At 51.5% G+C, this 22,363-nt stretch overlaps 1 protein-coding gene across 1 annotated transcript in view; it reads right to left on the bottom strand.

Annotated features, from left to right (window-relative positions):
* Window positions 1-1,462: 1,462 nt before the first annotated feature.
* DIXDC1 (DIX domain containing 1) overlaps window positions 1,463-22,363 on the bottom strand; it is a 29,190-nt gene continuing 8,289 nt past the window's right edge. Inside the window, exons 3-20 of the mRNA XM_083368812.1 lie at window positions 22,232-22,357; window positions 21,058-21,307; window positions 20,225-20,335; window positions 12,686-12,813; window positions 11,338-11,486; window positions 10,843-10,932; window positions 10,712-10,765; window positions 10,313-10,363; window positions 9,935-10,039; window positions 9,599-9,652; window positions 9,175-9,267; window positions 8,921-8,992; window positions 8,080-8,166; window positions 7,748-7,909; window positions 6,733-6,799; window positions 5,478-5,586; window positions 5,229-5,337; window positions 1,463-3,473 (exon numbers count right to left, since the gene is read on the bottom strand). Coding sequence (XP_083224938.1) covers window positions 3,393-3,473; window positions 5,229-5,337; window positions 5,478-5,586; window positions 6,733-6,799; window positions 7,748-7,909; window positions 8,080-8,166; window positions 8,921-8,992; window positions 9,175-9,267; window positions 9,599-9,652; window positions 9,935-10,039; window positions 10,313-10,363; window positions 10,712-10,765; window positions 10,843-10,932; window positions 11,338-11,486; window positions 12,686-12,813; window positions 20,225-20,335; window positions 21,058-21,307; window positions 22,232-22,357 — 1,898 coding nt within the window. The 3' untranslated portion in view covers window positions 1,463-3,392. The remainder of the gene's footprint in view (window positions 3,474-5,228; window positions 5,338-5,477; window positions 5,587-6,732; window positions 6,800-7,747; window positions 7,910-8,079; window positions 8,167-8,920; window positions 8,993-9,174; window positions 9,268-9,598; window positions 9,653-9,934; window positions 10,040-10,312; window positions 10,364-10,711; window positions 10,766-10,842; window positions 10,933-11,337; window positions 11,487-12,685; window positions 12,814-20,224; window positions 20,336-21,057; window positions 21,308-22,231; window positions 22,358-22,363) is intronic.

Below are 22,363 nucleotides of genomic sequence, written 5' to 3'. Positions count from 1 at the left end.
GAAAATGCGTCTCTAAAGAGCCGCGGAATTAAATGCAGGTAGTCCTCGACTTACGACAATTGAGCCCTGTTGAGCGGTTTTGCCCCATTTTACGACCTTTCTTGCCGCAGTTGTTAAGTGAATCACTGCAGTCATCGCACGGTTGTTAAGTGAATCTGGCTTGCCCACTGACTTTGCTTGTCAGGTCACAAAACAGGATCACCTGATCCCAGGATGCTGCAACCATCATAAATATGAGCCGGTTGCCAAGTGTCGGAATTTGGATCACATGACCACGGGGGAATGCTGCAAAGGTCGTGAGTCTCGTCGCTTTTTCCAGTATTGTAACTGGTCACTAAACGAACTGTACAGGAAATAACATCACACGCCAAGACTCAGCTTTCTGACTACTGTCTTGCTCAATGGAAAAACATCCCCCCCAACACACACACACTTGGGGCTGGGAATCTGCTCTCTCCCCTTAGCATAATGAGTCACAGGTTGGAAAACTCCTGAATGAAAAGGGCAAGGGTTGACCCTTTTTGTTATGGTTGCTTTTCTGCTCCCTGTTTCTGGGTGTTGGAAGTTGTCAAGTCTTAAAATTTGCCAAGGTTGGACATCCTGGCTAGGGCAGACTCCATAGGCCTGCTCTCCTGCTGGATAAAAATCCTATAACCCTCAACCAGGTTAGCCCTAGGATTAAGATCTGCTCCAATACAAGCCATCTCAAGAGCAAACAGGTTGGGGATGGTGCCAAGGGAGAAAAAAATGATCCTGGAAGTGGTAATGCAACACTGTTTATGTTATTTCAGGGACAAAGTTCAGAGAAACTGAGATTTTAAAAAATGAGATTAGTTTTATGGAAGCAAAAGATGCCAATCTGGTCATAAAACGCTTTTACACTTCTTTGACCTCTGTTTTCCCACGTCTGGCAATAAGCCCTTGTGATAAAGATGTCTTAATTAAATTTAAATAAAATCTTTTTAAAAAATGTACAATTTTAACTTTAAAGCACATCTCTTGCGGAAGTAAATTCTTTTTTAAAGTAACTATAATTTCATGCAATCTCTTTGCAACCCACTAAATTCATGCAACAGTCAAACCAGTCACAAAAAAAGTATTTTTTTCAGGAATGACATCCCTCATACACTGTTCTCTCAGAAGCCAACTTTAAAACTCCTATAGAATAGGATACACTCAAAGTGTAACTGCAGATACAAACACAGGCTTTTCAAAAGGCCCATTGTCTGTACACAGAGGACACAATAGGACAAACAACATACAAATCTTGTCTTTGCAACAAACAAGTAGAATAGAAAACCACTGCAGACTTAAGATATAACTTCATAGCAAAATAAAGCTAATTACAGGAACCAGGTGTGTTGGCATTAACAAGAGGCCTGTATAAAGCCTTTCTGCATTTCCTAGAAATATGGATAAAATACAATATTCAGAAATATACAGGAAAAAACAGCACTCATGCTGGTATAAAAATATACACTGTCCTTGTTCAACAATGATGTAAAGCAATACAAAGTAATTCCAAGAAACAGGAACAAGTTTACCCAACAGATGTGTGGAAATCTATAAAATGATCAAAGACACGATTTGTTTTTGACTTTCAGCCTTCCGCAAGAAGGACATAGAAGATGGCTGGACGGTCCTGCCGATGGCTGGTGCACACGAGGAGCTATGAGGCTTTGAAGCCTGATGCTGCAACGTTAGGAAAGGTGGAATGGCAAGCAGCAAAGCAACAACACTAAAGCAAATTCTGGCTTTCACTGGACCCTATTTTTCATTCAAGCAGAGCCGAGGCGTTTTGTTGCACAAGATATGCAAAGGGGATACTTCCCACTCCGAATTCAGCATTTTAAAGCACAAAAATCAGGAAGAGAGTAAAAGAAAAAGGTACCGTTATCACAGACTTCTGCATGGGTGGGCAGGTGATGTCACACTCATGACATAATGGTCTGTTATAGACACCTACCTAGGTAACTCTTCACTTGTGGTGACTTCGGTTTGCTGACTTGCTCCTAAGGAACTGAGGCTTGTATAGAATAATGGCAAACGCTTTGTGCATCGAAATATTCCCCCTTAAAACACTCAACCTGTCCAGGCCTGCTTTCTCTGTAAAGCTAAGAATGAATAATTCACTCCATTAGAGCATTTATCTCCAAGCTCTGTACACACTCAGAGGTCCATAAAGTTGCTGCATCTGTCCTGTTTACATCGGAAGTCCGACTGGTGCAAAATTCATAACAGGTTCCAGAGTGTCTAAGATCACCCAGCCGGCTGATGGTTCCAAGGGCTGAACCCCCAGTTTTGCAGGCCATTGCAAACGAGGGGTGGGGTGAGCGCTGGGGGCCTAAATTAAATTCTGCTTGAGGCCCAGCAGGCAGATGACCTACTTGCTGTCAGCAGAAGAGCCAGCAGGGCAACGGGGCAAAAACTACTTGACAGTTGCTGGAGTTGTGCGCAAAAGCTTCAGCCCATAAAGAAAGGCCTGAAGTTTTGCCCCCTTTCTGCTCACAGAAGTCCAGGAATTTTGCTGCAGCCCTTTGTGAACATTTATCTCGCATCCCACCCATCTCATCTTCCCATCTCCGCTGATCAAAGGCAGACTGAAATTAGCCATTCAGTGGAAAAATCAATGCCAAATTCAGACCAGAGAGATCAGCCTTTCCTCTGAGGCGGCTGGTGATGAATTAATTAAAGCGCATCCAGAAGGAAAGTAGGGCAGAGAATATCATGTGGTGCCAATACGAGCCTGGAAAAGCAAAGATGGGGAGCTTGGGGTCTTTCCCTCAGGCAAAGCCAGAAGGGGAACCTGGGCAGAGAAGCAATGGGTGGCCATCTTTTTCACACAGACCCTCAAAGTAGGGACAGTTTCAAGACCAGAATGCAAAATAATAAAAAGCAAATGTACCAATCCTGGCCTTTTCCAACACAATGCTGTTGATTGGATCTTTGATCTGGACCACAAACCACTGGATCTCTGGAGGAGATCTTGCTGGTGCCTGATGTGGCCTGGGCACAGAGTTCCTTGGAAAAATTGGCTGGCAAGAGAGCTTCAACGGTGCTGGAAAAAGAGTTCCTAGTTTTGGCCATCACAAACATGCAAATCTTACTCCTAATGCTGTCCATCGTTGACCGAACTTCTCCAGATGGTCAAAAGCAGCAGGAAGCCTTTTAGGACCATCCCTGACCAAACAGAGAGGCAGTGTGTTGGAACAGTTGAAAGGGACCGTATTTGGTTATAACGTGACGGACATCCTTCCTTGAAGCCAAAGTTCATCGCGGTTCCTTTCTTTTGGCAGTTCAAATCACACGTGTCATTGGTGTGAGGGGTGGGTTGGGTTTGGGGGTTTTTTTTGGTGAGTATCTGGCACGTCCAGCAGCCGACAGCAAAGATTTTAGTTCTCCCCATGGTCCTCTTCCACCCAAGCCACAATCTTGCCCTCCCATCCAGGAATAAGATCGTCATCGTGGAAAACCTACATGAAAATCAAAGAGAAGAACCTTATTCATCCATCCGCAGCAGCGTTTCTCAACCTTGACGACCTTAAAATTGTGGACTTCAATTCCCAGTTTTCCCCAGCTGGCTGAGGAACTCTGGGAGTTCTTAACAACTTCTTAAAGTTGTCAAGGTTAAGGTCCATCTATCCAACCATCTAATTTATAAACTACAGGTCAGTCCTTGACCTACAACAATCCATTTAGTGACCGGTCAAAGTTACAACGGCACTGAAAAAAGTGACCGATGACTGTTCTTCACACTTACGACCGTTGAAGCATCCCTGTGGTCACATGATCAAAATTCAGCTGCTTGGCAGCTGACATGTATTGATGACCCTTGCTGTGTCCCGGGAGGGTGGGCGGGTCCCGTGATCCCCCTTGTGCGACCTTCTCACAAGCAAAAATCAACGGGGGAGCCAGATTCACTTAACAACTGCAAAACTAACTGAACAACTGCAGGGATTCACATAACAATCGTGGCAAGAAAGGTTGTAAAACAGGGCAAAACTCACTTAACAACTGTCTCACTTGGCTACATAAATTTTGGGCTCAATTGTGGTCGTACATCGAGGACTTGCCGTACTCTTTCAGAGAGCAACTCTGGGCAGCCTTCGACTGAAACATATAAAGCTTGATTAAAGGCTCGATTAAAAGATAGCGACTGGAAGCAGCCTGGGGGTCACCTGCCTCTAACTGGGAACCAGCCTGAAATATCCTCTTCCCACATTTCTAGGACAGGCACTGAGGTTGTCGCCACAATTCTCACTCTGAACACGACAAATGAGAACTCAAAACTCACACCACTGGGGGGGAAAACAGAGCTGACCCACTTTTCTTGCTTACTGGGACGTTCTTGTTTTCTAGGACTGCAGGGTGTGATTTTTTTCATGCTCACACATGCATATGAGCGTGCGCACACACACACAAACACACACACGCACGCACACACACACACACACACACTTTCCTGCCCCTTGGCTTTCGCTCTATCGGTGAGAGCCAAACGCAAGCGTTTCCAGGGAGAAGAAACATCCCACAGTGGTGTAAGGTGACTTCTGCAGCCCACAGAAAAGATGCTGGTTGGTAGAATCTGGGGCTCAGTGAGGGGAGGGCGGGACAGAGCAACCCCCCCTTCGTTGCCCTTCAAGAGCTGCACAGAAAGGACCCCCCCTTAAATCCTTCACAGCATTTATCAGATAACTATACATAGCACGCTTCACCCTGGCAAGATTCTGTCCACGGGTGGACAGCAATAAAGAAACCACGGCTAGTCCTCAACGTATGGGCCACAATTCAGCTCCAAATTCACGTTGCTAAGGGAGACAGTTGTGAAGTGAGTTTGGCCCCATTTTGCGACCTTTCTCGCCACACTTGTTAAGAGAATCGCTGCAGTTGTTAAGTTAGGAACACGGTTGTTAAGTGAATCTGGCTTCCCCCCATTGACTTAGCTTGCCAGGAGGTCGCTAAAGGGGATCACGTGACAACCCCAGGGAGGCTGCACGTGACCCCATCATAAATATGAACCAGCTGTCAAGCATCTGAATGTAAATCACGTGACCAGGATGACGCTGCAACGGTTGTAAGTGTGAAAAACGGTCGTACGTCGCTTTGTCCAGTGCTGTTGTAACTTCGAGCAGTCACTAAATGAGCCGTTGTTAAGTCGAGGGCTACCCATACTATGGGCGTTTGCCTGTGTCGCTCTTGGTTCCCGCGCCTGCCAGGTGCGCCCTTACCTCCTCTTTGACGGTCCCAAACTCCGGATCCAGAGCCTTGAAGTGGTACCGGTGCGTCCCGTCCCGATCGATAGCGGCTTTGAAGTCCCTTAGCGTCACTTCCCCTAACCTGCAAAGCACAGGGGGGGGGGAGAGGAAGGGCACGGCTACCGCCTGCGTGCTGGGAGGGGAATCCCTTGGAGACACCCAGTCTGGGCTGCTGGAAGGAGGGCCTGGACTTGGGGTTACGGGGGCTGCCGGCTTGCTTACCTCTTTGGAATGCTGACCATGAAGGGGGTGAGGGAGCGATCGGTGAAGTAGAGCACCTTGGTGCAGGCGCTGCTGCTCACGGCTGGGGTGCTGTGAGAATGAGGCAGTTCTGCAAAGAGAAGGAAGACGGGCTGAGCCGCGCCAGGCGGTGGCCCCGCTTTCTTTTGGCGGCGCCGATTTCACCCCCCGCGGCCTTGTTCAATCCAACGGGCTTGGGATTGGAGAGGGATTGGAGAAACTGTCCTCCCCGCGGCTCGCCGGCCCTTGAACTTCCATTCTGAGCTTTAAAAAGGAGATGGTAAAAGGGGCCGTGTGAGGGACAGTTGGGTGGAGGAAGTGTGGGCTTTTGTGTGGCACCTTTATAAAAAAAACTGGGAAGGAAGAGGGGGGAACTGGGTTAGAAAGAAACCAATATCCTTAACTTGGGATCCCAAGACTGCATTCCCACCTGTGACCACTAGAGGGTGCCTTATCCTCAGGAAGCCACTTTGCACCCCCTTTGGGAATGCAGGTAGTCCTCAATTTAGAACAGTTCATTTAATGACAGTTCAGAGGTACATCAACGGCACTGAGAAAAAGCGACTTATGACCCTTTTTCACACTTATGACCATCGCAGCGTCCCTGCTGTCATGTGATCAAAATTCAGACGCTTGGCAACCGGCTCACATTTATGACGATCGCATCTCCTGGGGTCACGCGATCCCCTTTTGCGACCTTCTGACAAGTAAAGTCAGATTCACTTAACAACCGTGTTACTAACTTAACTACTGCAGTGATTCACTTAACAACTGTGGCAGGAAAGGTCATAAAATGAGGCAAAACTCACTTAACTAATGTCTCCCTCAGCAACAGAAATTTTGGGCTAGCTGTAGCTATGGGCTACTTATTTTTAAATTTAAAAACAGAAAATCCCCCAATTAACATTGCTTTGTGTTGTTTCCTTCTTTTTAAATGCTTTAATTGTTTGTAAGCCCCCCAGAGTCCCTGAAAGGCGGCTGGTATATTTCAATGTATTAAAGTTAACTCTTATAATTAGGTATTCGGGATGGGGCTGTTCCCTTTGTGCTCGTAACAGGATCCAGACAGGCTGCTTAAAAGCCGGCCTGCTTGGGTTAAGAAAGAGGAAGAAGTGGGTCCAACCGGCCAAGGAGAGCAGGAAAGTCAGCCCCAGTTTGCAAAAAAGGCATAATTCGCAGGGCCCCTGTCCTCTGGGCCTCTTGAAGAACGAGAGCGGCCCTCTGCAACTGCACTCACTGGAATTGGAAGGCCAGGATTCTCGGTATTCGTTCCCCACGTGGCCTGCAGGTGACTTCCCTCGGACCTGCACAAGGAAAGCAGATGGATGAGAGATGGGCTCCTTGGACCCCCTTGCTGCTCTCTTTCAGAGAAAGACTCAGACCTGAGTTGAGCCCAAGAAGCAGTGTGTGTGCGTGTGTGTTTGTGTGTGTGTGTTTGTGTGTGTGTGTGTGTGTGTGTGAGAGAGAGAGAGAGAGAAAGAGAGAGAGAGAGAGAGAGAGAGAGAGAGAGAGAAGCATCCAGATGGCATCTGCAACCATTTGACCAAAAGCCTTCTCTTCTCTTAAGTGCGCAAGGCTTGCCAATGACCTGGTTCTCATTGCTTGAACCCAGCTTTGGTTCTTCCAGAGGAGCCTAGAAGCCCCCAGCCACAATGAAGCCATAACCACTGGCTGACTGGAAATCCTACAAGTTCCCAGCACTCTGGATTGAGCTGAACGTCCCCTGAGTGGATATCAGCACTTGGGGTGGCCCTTCCGGGACACTCTCTGAAGAGACACAACAGGGTCTCCCAACACGGGGCCGCTGGAGAGAAGAAGATGGCTTGGCCTGATGGAAGGACCCTGCTTGAAACGAAGGCACCAGGTAGGGTTGTTGCACCCACAGCTCTGCTCAAAGGGACCCCCACAGGAGCGAAGTAGGGGCCCTGTAGCTCCTCAGACTGAGACCCTGGCTGAGGACAGGAGCTGAGCTGCCTTCACAGCTCCAGCACGAAGGAGATCTGGTGAGAAAAAAGGACCCACCAAGTGGCTGGACAGATCAGTCCCAGAAGCCCAGAGCAGAACCTCTTTTGTGAAGACCCTCCACACGGGTCATGGACTTCAGGTAGACTTTATGGCCACCTCCACGGCAGGAGAAGAGACTCCAGGGCACAAGGCCAGCGTGAGGGCTGCTTCTGAGAACCCATGGGAAGGAAATTATGAGTTCCCCAAAGGGTGGGAAGGCCAAACCACAGCCACCAATGGCTTCTTACCCTCTTGTCCTGCCTCTTCTGCATCTCCATGCGGTGCAGCCTCTCCATCAGGCTGGAGATGCCCTGCTCCAGGCTGTCAATGGTGTGGTGTTGGGGATCGTGGCCGCTGAAGCTGTTCCGCAAACTGCGCAGGGCCTCCCGCACCAGCTGCAGGTCGCTGGTCTGCCGGGAGAGGTCCACAAAACCAAGAGGTGGTAGATGCCACCATCCCAATGCTCAGAGAGTTCCTCTAACCCTCCCCCACCCAAAAAGCTTGCAAAATTGAGGATGCCCCCCCCCAGGCCTGGGGAAAGACCTCCCCTCCCAAGCCTTGGGTTCAGAGCAGAACGTACCCCTCTGTGCGTTGAGGAAGCCGTTCCTTTCCCCAAAGTCTGGAGGAACCCATTGCTTTGAGAGTTGTGATTGGCGTAGAGAATCACCTGCTTTGCAAGAGAGGAGGAAGCTGGTTGGCCAGGCCAGGAAAGCCGCTCCCAAGCCTGGCTGAGAAGCTGCAGAGCGCTGGCACACCACACTCTGTGGGTGACCCAGTTTGAGAAAAGGGCAGCCTTCCTGGGGCGCCCTTTGCCAATCCATCCTGGGCATCCTGCAAACCGGCAGGGACCCAAACCGTCTATCGCACTCGTCTCCCAAATAACTCAGGGTTGACCTCATCTCTGAGGCGTCCTGGGGCTCTCTGAGCCTGGCTGTTTTCTCGCAGACGTTCCATGGCCCAAACTGGATGACATCATCACTTTCAAATAACAGAAAATACCTGTAGCTCAGGTTTCAGATTTTGGCAGTGGCTGGCTCCCCAAGCTTGTTTCAACTTAGTTTCTGAAAGTTGGGTAACATCATCAGTAGGATTTGCTTGCCCTATTTTCCTTAGATTATCAATGTCTTGTTGACATTTGGAGATCAAACCACTACCAAAATAACACCATTGCTGCCTACATCATCACCCCATTGCCCTCCTCCTCCTCCCCACAAACCCCACTCCCTTCTAGCAGGCAAAGCTACGTCATAAAACGTCTTGGCTGGCCTGCATACCCCCCTCCTTCCAGAGAAAACGGAAGAAGGAAACTAAGGGTACGGGCCCTGTCCAGAGTCCCTGTGACTCGCCCTCTTCTAGTGCGCTGCTCCACAATTAGAGGTCAGGGCAAAGGCGAACCCCCGGCCCACTGGAGCACCACCAACCTCCTCCACGTCCTTCTTCAGGCAGCGAGCCAGCAAAGCCTCTTTATGCTGCAGCTCCCGTTCCAACTCGGCCTAGGAGGGAAGAGGCAGATCGGCCAACGGGCAGGGTTTACTTCGTTTTATTTCTTAAATTTATATGCCGCTCGTCTCACTATCCAATGGGACTCTGGGCGGCTGGCCAGGGCATAAAAGCAGCATAGCACGCCTCCCGTTGGAGGGGAAGGAGGCCACGGGGAGATGCAGGGAGCCCCTACCTGCTGGTAGCCTGCCTCGGAGAGCTGGTGTAGCATCTCCTCCATCTTGGCCTGGTGCTGGTGCAGGAGCCGGTCCTTCTGGCTTAGCTCTTTCTGGAAGAGGGAGGGAGGGAGGATGGGAGCCATCGGCCAGGAGAGGACCAAGGGGCTGCTTCGGGTCCTTCCCTGGCCAGCCTTCCAGGTGCTGGGGGGGGGGGGGGACGCCGCAGGGCAGCTACCCCAAGATGGGGAAGAGCAGAATGTCCACTGGGGCCATCAAGATGGAGCAAGAGGCTGCCAAGGGGCTACGACCTCTGCTCCTGGGCTCTTTTGGTGGGGAATTCTCCACAGTCTGAGCCTCAGAAAGCCAAGGGGAAGGGACTTCCTGGTTACCTGGGAGGCAGTAGCTCCCAAGACCCACCCCCCCAGGTAAGACCCACCCTACCTTGTACTCTGCCAGAAGCCGGTTCCGCTCTTCCACCTTCCTCTGGAGATCAGCCTGCGCAAGCAAGATTCGAACACAGAGTTGGGGCTGTGGCTGACAACCCCAGGCTGAAGCATCCGGGAGCAGATGCGAAACCTGCCCTTCTGGCCCTCTGCAAGGCAACAGGGACCACCACCACCCTCCCTCCCTCCCCAGCAGTGGAACTGAGGCTTCCTGGCCATCCCACCTCCTTCCCCCCAGAGATACCGGGGAAGACCCTCCCGGGTCCCGTGCCCTCCAGAGGCAGCCCCCGCCCTCTGTCAGCCGGCTTGGCACAGCGCAAAAAGACCCCCTCACATTCTGGCTGTGCAATTCCTCCTTGTCCATATTTGCTCTCAGCAGCTCCTGTTTGATCTGAAGCATCAGAGTGTCTTGCTGGGCCAGCCGTTGCTGCAGGGCATCCTAACAAATAAACAAATAAATAAATGCACCCCATTTGAGGCTCCAAGCACCCCTATTATCAATGCTGCCGAGTGGTAAACCTGCAGCTTTTCACGGGGCTTGAAATGACATTTTCATCTCTTTCTAGGGGACCCCAATAGCTTTCATTAGCCTGACCTTACTTTGTTTGTTTCTTAGACTCATCGCCCGTCCCTCTAATTTTGCCTCCCAAGGGCTTCCGCAAGTTGCCTGCTTCCTTGCCCACCCTCTCCCTTTGCAAACGTTCATTCTCACCTTGACGCCCTGCAGGTTTCGGCTGTCGTGCTTGCACGCCTGCAGTTCCTTCTGCAAGGAAGCCAAAGAAGGGAGACGGGGTTCGGCCCCTTTCTGCCCACATCCTGGTTGCAATCAGTTCTGCACCCCCGAGCCTGGCTGCCCTTTAGGCCGGATGCCAGGAACGCCCAGAACCCAACGGTTGCCTTAACAAGCACAGTGTGTATCTGCTTTAAGTCGTAAAACCAGGTTGGTCTGGTCACGTAACTGACTCATTTTACAACCGTCCCGACAGACAACCGTAAGAGGCGGGCCCCATTACAGTCGTACGTCGAGGACGTCCTGTACCAACACATCTGGATGCAGAGGCTTCCTAAAAGGGTTCCGGCAGCCCTTTCTCCGTCTCCAGCTGTTGCTCACCTTCAGGTCCTGGTTCTCCTCCAGGCTCTGATCCAGGCGGCTCCGGAGGATGACCTGAAGGCCAAAGGGAGCCGTTATTTCCCAGCGCCCCCTCGGCCCCTTCAGGAAGGGGGTCGGGAGAATCGGCTCACCAGCTGCTCTTCAGGACTGGCTTCCGGCTCGCCAAGCCCCAGCGGCCGCTCCTGCTCGTCCTCGGGCAGCGATCCGTTCAGCAGCAACGCCTGGCACGACAGCAAGAAAGGCAAAGAGCCACCCGCTCAGCCAGGCGGCTCTATGGAACCCCCCCTCCCCCCCAGGGGGAAATTCGACCTTCTCTGGGAGTCCCAGAGAGGTCAAGGGGGGGTGGATCTTCTGAAGAAACGTAGCAAAATCAAAACGGAGGAAGGGAAGCCACAGACAAACCACTGCAAGCAATGATGGCCTTAGCATCAAGTCTTAGATTTGTGGGGGAGGGAGGGAGGAAATGGGAATGGAAGGAAGGAAGGAAGGAAGGAGAGGAAGGAAGGGAGGGAGAGAGGAAGGAAATGAGAATGAGAAGGAGTGAGGGAGCAGAGAAGGAAGCAAGCAAGGAAGGAAATGGGAATGAGAAGAAGGAAGGAAATGGGAATGAGGAAGGAAGGACCGACCTGCAATCCAGAGATCATCCTTTTGGCCTCTTCCATTTCTTTCTCTAAGTGATCTTGCTGCTCCAGGAGATGCTCTTCCCACGAAGTCTCCAGACTTGGGGCAGGGCACTTTGGGGACCATTCAATGGGCAACCGAGCCCCATTTTCTTCTAGGTGGGAAACAACATATCTGTGGTCTAACTCTGGAAAAGTGTGGCTCCAGGTCTCTGAGGGGGAAGAACAGGAAGGCAAAGGCAAAAAGAGAGAGAGAGAGAGAGAGAGAGAGAGAGAGAGAGAGAGAGAGAGAGAGAGAGAGAGAGAGAGAGAGAGAGAGAGAGAGAGAGAGAGAGAGAGATAGGGAGGGAGGGAGGGAGAGAGAGAGAGAGGCTCCAACTGTGGTATCACATTAGTAAAATGTACTGTTATTAAAACATAAATGAGTAAATTGGCTACCTGTACCATGCACAGATGATTAGACACTTGGCTTGATCTCAGAGACATAATAAAAAAAACCACTGCAGAAAATATTTACAAAACAGCTAAACACATCTTTAGACGATTTCAAGTTGGGAAAACACAACTCACAACACTCCCCTCAAGTGTCCACCAGCCTAGGTTGGGCCGGCTTTAGCAGCTGATAGAAGAATTTGCACCACCTTAATATATTTAATATATATTTTAAGTAGAAACCATCACTCTGAACATTATTTTTCAGTTTCTTGGGGGGGGGGGACACATCTGTTCCACAGCAGGCCTTCAGATCCAGTTCCAACTCTTGCTAGTGACATGGTCTGTTTTTAAAAGCAGGCTGCCAAATCAAGGAAGGATCCCTTTGCAATCGGGCTCAGCAGTTTCAAACGGACGGCCTTGTCCAGCCAGTCGACATCCTCACCCAAAGCAAGAAACAGCATCAGAAACAGCATCAGGGCAGAAAAGTCATCCTGAGGGACGGATGCGTTGATTGGTGTTCATATGATCTTTATATGCTTTTTTGTTTTTTATAGTTTTTCTGACTCTTAGACATCCCCCCCCCCATATTGGAGACAGGCAGCCACATAAATTTAAATGATAGATAGATAGATAGATAGATAGATAGATAGATAGATAGATAGATAGATAGATAGATAGATAGATAGATGGATGGATGGATGGATGGATGGATGGATGGATGGATGGATGGGTGGGTGGGTGGGTGGGGTGGGTAGGATAGGATAGGATAGGATAGGATAGGATAGGATAGGATAGGATAGGATAGGATAGGATAGGATAGGATAGGATAGGATAGGATAGGATAGGATAGACAGAGAGAGATGGATGGACGGACAGATTTAACTCTCAGATTTCTAGGTAGGAAAATCCTGTCCCTTACCTGTCCTTATTCCTGCTTTTTCTCCTCCATCTTCTTCTTCGTGGCCAAGGTCAAACCCTGCCTTCTCCTCAGGGGGGGTGCTGCCTGGTTCACTCTTTGCACTGTTGATAGGGCTCGGAGAGGAGAGGCTGCGGGCAGATGCACAAAACAAGGCAGTTGCAGGGGGAGAGGTCCCAATTCTGCTTGAATATATCACTTTCCTGGACCTGAAATCATACCATCCTGCCCAAAAAAAGCTCAACTAAGAACGCCCCCCCTCGTCAACAGGTCCATCCAATACGGTCAGGAAGACCCCTCTTCGACCCAGAAGGGGGCAGTCCTCAAGTGACCTTGAATGGACTCTAGTTTCTCAACCTTGGCAACCTGAAGATGGTTGGACTTCAACTCCCAGAATGCCCCAGCCAGCATGGGGAATGCCCTTAAATAATGGGTGATGGTAGTTCAAGGACCCAGGAAGGGTTCCAAGAGGATCATCTTCCGAGAGATCCTTCTGCCCTCTTCCAAGGGTCTCAGACCTGTCAGTCACACCCCCTCCTCCCACGCACACCCTTTGCTGGTCCTGCCTCTGCTTCTCATTGTATGGGGGGGGGGAGAAGGACAGGGAGAGAGAGGGAGAGAGAGGAGGGGGACAGTATTTCCAGGGGCTTACTCCAGAGGGCCAACCCAGCGGGAACCCCTCTTCCCCACCCTGGGATTCTCCGTGCCGGCATCTCCCAGACAACAGGGAAAGGCATCCAAAGGCACTGACCCATTTAATGCATCCCCAAAGAATTCCTCCTTGCGAGTGTGAGCGAGAGTTAATGTACCATTTTCCCAGACAGAGAAACAAAGCTGCCCGGAACAAAAGGGAAAGGAAGGAAGGAGAAAAAGGGATTAACCAAAGGAAAGAGACGAGAAAGAAAGACGGGGGACACTTTCCCAGCTCCCTTTTCCTGGTCTTCCCCAGAGGGCCGAGTCGGAGCCCGAGTGGGTGTCTGTGTTGTGTGGGCCTCCTGGCACACACTAGGACAACATACAAAGCGTCGGGGTGTGTGTGTGTGTGACGAAGAGGACGGCCAGTTTTTGGGATGTCCCATTCTGAATGAAACAGCGACGCGCTTTTCTGGGTTCCTACCCTGTAATTCAGAAAGTTCTCTCTCTTGCAGCTCAACCAATTCCAGTGATTTACACACGGTTTCCCACACCACCTTCTTGAACTCTGCACAGCGACCGACCGCTGGAAATCCCCCTTGCTGAAGGCTGACATCCTCAGTGCAACAGGAACCGGGACGCAGACACCCCCCTCCCCCTTTTAACCTCAGCGATTCTCAACAGTACAGCTGGCCCCCAGGCAATGGGACCTCCTCATCAAGGAGCAGGACACATCGGTCTTCACATCTGGTGGCAGCAGAGTACCGTAGGTTTATTCTAAACTAATTTATCATTTAAACTAACCAGGGAGAGAAGCAACCTGGAATTAAGGAGAAACTTCCTGACAGTGAGGACAATTAATCAGAGGAACAGAAGTTGCCTCCAGACGTTGCGGGTGCTGAAGAAGAGGTTTTCAGGAAGAGACTGGACGGCCACTTGTCTGAAATTGTACAGGGTCTCCTGCTTGAGCGAGGGGTTGGACTAGATGACCTCCAAGGTCCCTTCCAGCTCTATTCCGATTAAGGCTAGGAGAGGCAAACACCTTGAAGATTTTGCTTCTGCAACAATGCCACGGCAAGGTGCCTTAGTCTAAGAGGAAACATTTTTCAAAGGTTGCAAAAGGCCACCAGTCTCCCCCTCCTTGCACGGTTTTGCATTAAAGCAGGGAAGAAATGATCACGTTTTGCAGGCAGGCTTCATTGCTGCCCAGCCGTCTGCCTTCTCTTGAAGCCACGGCCATCCAGCTTCTCCTGGGGCAAGACTTCCAGCAGGGGACAATAAAGCCAAAGGTCCCTGGAGGCAGCAGATGACCAGGAGTCCTCAAAAGGCCGGACCGGCGTCGTACAGCCACAGAAATCCCCCTTCCCCTCCATGGGGGGCAAAGTATGGTCCCACACAGATCCTTCGGGAGAATTCCCAACAACGCTTCAACACACATTCGCCACAAGAGTAGAGAAGCACCTGCAGATGCCACCTCTGGCCACCTTACCAGATCCCACTTCCGGTCCTTTTGACCGTACCACCGCTGACCACCGACCTCCCCAAAGCCCCCCCCCCCTGAAGCTCAAACCCTTCCACACACCCATCTCCACTCATCGGGCTGCCAAATTGCCACGGAGAAGGCAAAGCCAGGGTCCTCGCATCAGGCTCTCAATGGGGAGGGGGGGGGGAGAGGCAAGCAGCCTTTGCAATTTATATCTTGGGGAGGGGGGGGAGAGAAGAAAACTAATTCATCATCCTGTGGTAAAACTGCAGAGAAAGCAAAAAAAACCCCAAACCATTTCAGCACGATTTATGGCCTAAGGGACTGCCCGGCTTAATTCCTTGCTGGGGGGAAGCGGGGGGGGGGCTGTACCCAAGCAGGTCAAAGTAGAGTGGAGCTGGGCTCCTGAATTTTAAAAAGAGTCCGGAAAAGCGAATCAGGGAGGACCACGGAGCCCCCTGGGCAATTTCCACAAGGGACCTGCTTCATCACGGACCCCTGCAGTCTGTTCTCTTCCCCCCCCCCGCATGAAAGCAGCTGTGCCGAGGGAGGGAGGGCTCACCATTTCACCGGCTTCCCTCCCATGTTCCGATTTTGGCTCTGCCCCAGAGCCCGTCTCCTGGCCAGCCTCGGTCTTCACATGCCACATCCCTCCACCAGCCTGGCTCTTCTGCGCCAGGGAGGCTGGCCAAGCGGAGGCAGGAGCCTGGCCCAGGTCGGTCGAGGTCTGGGAACAGAGACGTGGCCAGCAGGAGGAATGCCGGAGCGCTGGAAATCAGGGCGTCCCCGAGGCAGCGGCCGTGTTTTTCAGCTCAGCCAGGACGATGTTGTTTGTTTTGCACTGTTGCGCTGCGGGTCTGACGCATGCCCAAATTCCTTCTGGCAGCCCCAGAGAGCCGTCTGGGTCTCCTTCTCCTCATCCCATCCCGGGCAGTGACTCCCTTCTCAGCCGCTGCTCGGAAGAGCCCAAATTAAGGTGAAGAATTCCTTGGATCGAGGCCGGGTGGCTCGGGTAGGGTGGCAGGGAGCCAGCCCCCCCCATGTGGGAATCCACACACCCGCAAGAAAGTGTGCGTGCGTGCGTGTGTGTGTGTCTATGTGTGTGTCGCTTCAGGCTTCGCTCTCTGCAGCACTCCTGCCTGCTGTCAGTGGGGCTCTGCGAGGCAGCGGCGGCGTTTTCCTTGAGTCGTCTAAGCCATGGATGATGGAGGGGGGGAGGAGGGGCGAGGGGGGAAGGAAGGGAGCTGCCTGGGGAAAGCAGCAGGATTTGGCCAGGGCTCCTGTGAGTCACTCAGTCCCGCTGCCTCCCCTTCCCTGGAAGGCTAACACACCAACAAAACATTTAAAAGCATCCCTGTGGAATAGCGGGATATGGGGAGCGATGCCCTGTGTGGGACCGCGTACCCCCCCCCCCGTTGTGTTCCTGAGGTGCAGAGGATTTTTGCTCTGCGTCCCCTCCCCTGGAAGGGCGGGGGTAGCAGAGCCAAGCCCCTGCACCATGCGAAAGAGACAGAGCCCCTTCTGCATGTCAGACCCGCCCTTTCCAGCCCCTCATTTGCCAGAGTTGGGTTGTTTCCTCCTGGGGGAGGAGAAAGACGGGACCGTTTGGGAGACCCGGAAGCGCGGAGGCTTCCTTCTGCAGAGGCACGCCGACCTGTTGTGTGGGATCAACCCGCACCGCATGCGAACGCAACGGTCATTTGGAAAACGGGCGATGCGCAATGCCAAAGCAGCCTCGGCTGCAAGAATGGGCTTCGTGGACCCTCCCCATCCCAGACTCCCCCTTAATCCTTGCTTGGGGGACTCTGCGCCCAAGTGGTCCGAGTCCCAACGAGATGCCCTGTCCGTGTCTTGCAGCTGGGTGATGCCAGGCTCTGGGCAGGGAGGAACGAGGGGCGCGGCACCTGGAAGTCACGCTCCGTTCCTCCTTCAGCCCTGGCAGCTGCCTGCAGTGGGTCCTTGCTGAGCTGCCCATCACACACAATGCGCACACACGCAACAAAAAATCCCAAAGAGCTACAGCTGGGCCAGACCAAGAGAAACGCCCCTGCCTCTCCAGGCGAAGGGAGGTGAAAAGAGAGACAGTCCGAAGAAGCCTTCATCTTGCCATCCAAATGATTTTATGGTGACTGATGTTGGGAGGAGGGCGGGAGGAGGAGGAGGACGAGGAAGAGGAGAGGAGGACGAGGAGATTTTGATAATAATAAATAGTAGTCCTCAACTTACGACAATTGGGACCAGAACAGTTAAGTGAGTCCACCCAATTTTATGATCTTGTTTTGCCATGGTCGTTAAGTGAACCACCGCAGTTGTTAAGTTAGTAACATGGTTATTAAGTGAATCCGGCTCCCCCCATTAACTTTGCTGGTCAGGTGGTCACAAAAGGGGATCACGTGACCCACCCACCCTGGGGACGTTGCAACCGTCAGGGCTTTTTTTCTCATAGAACGCTCAGAACGGAGTTCCGGCATCTTTTTTGGATGGAACCTTGTAGGGTAAGCAAGGCGGGTTGTATGACATGTGTGAGTTCCGGCACCTTTTTCTTTTACAAAAAAAGCACTGGCAACTGTCATAAGTACACGCCAGTTGCCAAGCCTCTGGATTTTGATCACGTGACCGTGGGTAATGCTGCGACGGTCGCAAGTGTGAAAAACGGTCATAAATCAATTTTTTCAGTGCCGTTGTAACTTCAAACGGTCGCTAAAGGATCTGTCCTAATTTGAGGATGCCTGCGCTTCTAACCAAGGAATCTATAAGTGGCAGATACGGCTCAAGGCCTTTTTTCCCATTGCTGCACTAAGTCCGGAGGCAGGTTAATCCCGCAGACGGGAAGCTGGGAAGGGGGGATTACAAGGGAGAGATCGCACCCAGGCGCTTCGCGACCACCCAGAGATTTTCACTAAGCTAAAGTTCCTTCTGGAATTCCTCCTTCACATTCCCCAGGTACAGACACAACCCTACACAACGGTCAATCTTCTCTGTCCGGCAAAGGATTTACCAACACGGCTCATTTCATAATTCTTGGGGGGAAACGGAAACACCCCGAAAGAGCCGGGGGGGGGGGGGGACAGAGAGAACCCACCGACTCCTTTGCCGTGGACGCAAACCAGCACCAGCAGCAGCAGCAGAGGCGTCCCTGGGATGCTGGCAGAGTTGAGGAGAGAAACATCGGAAGGGAAGAGCTGCCAATTTGAGCAGCCGAGCGACCGGAGGGGGGCAAATTGTAATTCGTCAACTTGGAGGGGAGCCAGGACGCTGGACCACTCTCTTTAATTCCCGTGAAATGAAATGCCGCTTTTAATGAGCTCCTTTGCAGGGAACAGCCTCTCTGTCCCCTCTGAAGGGGGGGGGGACTGTCAAGGCAGCCTCACTTCAGCCCGGGGTTCCTAAATGAAGGCCAGGAGCAAAGCTCAAGTATTTTGGCAAAGCATCCCCCATCTCCACACTGGGGGGACGGTATTTCCCAAGGGGTCACGGACTGCCCAACGTGGCTTCTTTCCAGCCTGTCCACGAACTGAGAAGCTGATATTGTCAGGCTGGGCTAGAAAAGTCCTTGTTTTGCAGAGGTGTTAATCCACTTGATCTCCAGGAAGATTTTAAAGGACGACCATCTTAAACCTGCACTCCATTTACAACCCCGTCACTCCCCTCTCTTTATTTTAGGGTTAGACAAACAGCAAAGTACCAAGAGAAGAGAATATTGACCTGCGGGGTCCTCGAGGCGCTCTGAGCTTGATAATTTTCTTGCAGACGTTTCACGACCCTACTAGGTAACATCATCAGCGCTAAAAGGCAGCGGGGTTTGCTCTCTGTTTACATACCGTGGCTTGCCCTGCCCTTGTCGGTGGGAGTGTGTAAGCAAAGTCTCAAATACTCCTTTTCCCCCCTGTCATGAAGAAGATGGACAAACCTGGAGCCACCTTGTTCTTCCCCAGCTAACAAGTTGCATCTTGTGCTTTAAAAGAGCTCAAAGGAACATGGATGTCCCAAACTGGCTCTTACAACGTTCAGGGACACAGTTCCTTAACATTATCTCTCAGGATCAGCAGCAATGTCTATGCCTCCTAAGCAAGGGCATCTCAACATCTCCAGTGAGCACAACACAGTGTGAAGAAGGATTGTGCCCGGATTGTTTTCAGGACACTGAGCCTCATCTGTCTACCACATCTGTGCACAAACTCTCCTTGACTCTCTCTAGGGCAGTTTGGATGTGCTGCTGATCCACCAAAGTTGCAGAGCATCCATGCGGTCCTAACTAAAGATTGTTTTTAACGTTCACAAGCACACTGAAGGTCCTCTCTCCCCCTTGATGGGGCCTTTGTAGCAAAAAGCCACAATTACACCTCAACTGCACATCCTGCCATCTCCTCTCTCTCTCTCTCTCTCTCTCCCACATCCTTGACGCAATCCTCAATTTTCGTCCCACGTCTGCCAAACCCAAAGCCACAAATACAAGACCATTCCTACACAAAGGCAAGTTTTACTCACTAGCCCAGGGTCTCCATATCCCAAAACGACAGGCCGGCTTATAAAGCTGGCGAGGAATTCTTAATTTTTTATCACGTGGGGATGATGAGAACTTTGGGGAAAGTGATGGATCTGAGCATTTAGAAGGCCTGGGAAGGGCCAAGTCACATTAGACGGAGGTCAAGAGGTGCTCCAGGCAGACAAGCCCATCCTGCAGGACGAACAGTGACTAAAGACCCAGATGCTTTCCATAACAACCACAAAAACTGGTTTTCCTCCTCACAACTGCCTTTTTATCAAACTGGGTTAGTTAGAAAAGATGCATCCGGTCTCCTCATTTCCCCACCACCACCCATTTCATGCTTCCCAGAGCAAAAAGTGACTTGTAGGGACTCTTCTAAAAACTCACTGGTGAATTATGTATGCCAACACCCCCCCTCAAGGAGCCCACGCATTATGGAAGGCCAGAAGTAGCACCTAGAAAAAAGCGCAGGGAGACGCACAGAGCGTGCAAACTGGCAAACCGATTCATGAGCAACCATCTGAGTTCCGAAGATAGGGACTGAGTAAGGATTTCAACAAGGGCTTAAAAGCAGCAACAGCAGCATCCCGACAAAACGGCAGAGATGAACGCCGGTAGGCAGGAATCAGGAGAACCCAAGTCAGGATCAAGGTTTTCTCCACGTTCTGGTATAAAAGCCAAGGAATTCTAGGAAAATGGCTGAATACCAGGATCACCGGATCTGCCCGTTCAAAATCCCAGGGAGCGGTCACTGGAAGGGCACTAGCAATTATTTCTAGAATTCCTTAGCCTTTAGTGGGGAACGGTGAGATGAAAAAGCTGAATGGTGGGCCCACGAGCAGCCTTGCTTATTCTCAAAAGTCAGTCCAGGACCCGGGAGGGGGGGGGCAGGGAAGGGACGACGAAGGAGTGAGCAGAGAAGGGGAGCATCTCTCACCTGGAGGAAGAGGACTCCGAAGGGCCACTGCTCTGCTGGCCCTCGTACTGCTGGACAAGCGCTCGGACGCTCCAGTGCGGCCGCTCAGTCCCTTCGTGGGGGTTGCTGTTTCTGAGGAGAAGGACGGCAGCGTCAGGAGGAGGGCGAGAACGGCCCGAAGGACAGATAAAAATCCTGCCTGCCCTTCTGCATCCTTTCCTTGCCCTCTGGGGGTTGGTCCCCAAAAGGATCTGCAGTTGTAAGAGAATCACGTGGTCGTTAGGCGAATCTGGCTTCCTTCCTTGTCTTTCCACGTCAGAAGTCGGCTGGGAAGGTCAGAAATGGTGATGAGGTGAACCCCGGGATGCCACAACGACCGTAAATAACTGTTTTTAGCACCTAAATTTTGATCGTGTGACGGTGGGGGTGCTGCCGCAATTGTAAGGATCCCTCACTTTTTTCAATGCCACCACAACTTCAACATTGTAAGGCGAGAACTGCTTGTAAATGAGGGTGACGGTTGGTTCTCCAAGCCTGTGGGCTGGTTTCCGAACGTTTCGTTACCAGGCTAGGTAACCTCTTCAGAGGAGTTGAGGGGATGTCAGTGTCCGTGCTCTTCTGTTTATAAGGGCTTCAGGTGTGGGTGTGCCAAGTGAGGGTCTTGTCATGGGTCCCGTGATGGGCCAGGTGTGGGTGTGTCAATGACACTGGCATCCCCTAATCTCCGCTGAAGATGTTACCTAGCCTGGTGACAAAACATTCGGAAACCAAGCTACAGATATTGGCCACGATGGCTACTCGTAAATATCAATGGCCTGCAAAGAGTTGGCTGCCGACCCGAACAGATCACGCACCTCGGGTGGTGCTGGAAGGCATTGCGGCCCCCTCCCGAGATGTCCTGGCGCACCTCTGTCAGGGCAGCCACCGCCCCGTGGACGGTGGCCACGGCCGAGCGAGGCCTGTGACGGGCCGGCAACGTTCCGCCTCCCCCCGAGTTCTTCTCCATGGTGCCGGATGGGGCAATTTTGCCGGAGCCAGACTTGAAGTGAGCGGCTAATGCCAGGATCAGCCGCATGATGCATTTCAAATTCCCGTCAACGATGTCTGGAAGACACAAACATGCCAAAATGGCAGTGACTGGCCCAAGGAGAGGAGTCTGAAGCTACCACTAAACCTGCAAAGGGCAGCCCAATGTCACTACAGTCATAATGCCCTCTTAAACTGTCTCTGTTGCTAAGTGAGATGGTCATTAAGTGAGTTTTGCTCCATTTTAGGACTCTTCTGGCCAGACTTGTTAAGTGAATCCCTGCAATTGTTAAGTTAGTCACACGGTTGTGAAGTGAATCCGATTTCTCCATTGACTCTGCTTGTCAGAAGGTCACAAAATGTGATCATGTGACCCGGGGGACACGGCAACTGTCATAAATGTGAGTCAGTTGTCAAACCTCCGAATTTTGATAACATGACCACAGGGATGCTGCAACAGTCGTTAAGTGTGAAAAACGGTCATAAGTCCCTTTCTTCCGTGCCATTGTAACTTTGAACGGTCAACGGTCAACGTTGTAAAGTCGAGGACCGCCTGTACAGTCAGGGAGAAACCTTCCAAGAGCTGCATCCCGCTCGTTGTGGGCTGTAGAGTATCACTTGTGGGAGCTCTGATGAGGCCGACACAGACATTCTTGCACACAACCTCATGAAGCAAGACACACAATGGGTTGAAGGAACCGAAGGTCCCACCGATGCTCATGAGATGTGCAGCACCATGAGATGTGCAGGGTCACACCCTTCCTGACTTTACCAACCCTATTGTGTCCACCCTCTGGCCCCAAACAGCTAGACATTCAAATCTGGAAGCCCAAAAGCTCCTCATGAACTACATGACCACAGTCAAGGTGGACACAATGCAGGGCTTTGCCTTCCATCTCTCTCTCTCTCTTGCACCCATGTTCTACTATCCTCAGCAAGAGAAGCCCAAGGGCAAGGAGCATCCAGGCCCTTCAAGGTGAGTGGCTTATGGTTGAGGTTCACCTGTAGCCGAGATCTGGTGCATGCGGATCTTCTTGGATGCCACAAATTGCAGGACCTTTTCCACGTTCTCCTTCATGGCCTGCTGGCTGGTGGGCAACGCCTCTACACCACTGAGTTTCTCTCCAGCTGCAA

This window comes from Vipera ursinii, assembly GCF_947247035.1.
Source record: "Vipera ursinii genome assembly, chromosome: 8".
Lineage (NCBI taxonomy): Eukaryota > Metazoa > Chordata > Lepidosauria > Squamata > Viperidae > Vipera > Vipera ursinii.
This window is presented reverse-complemented; position numbering and strand designations above follow the sequence as displayed.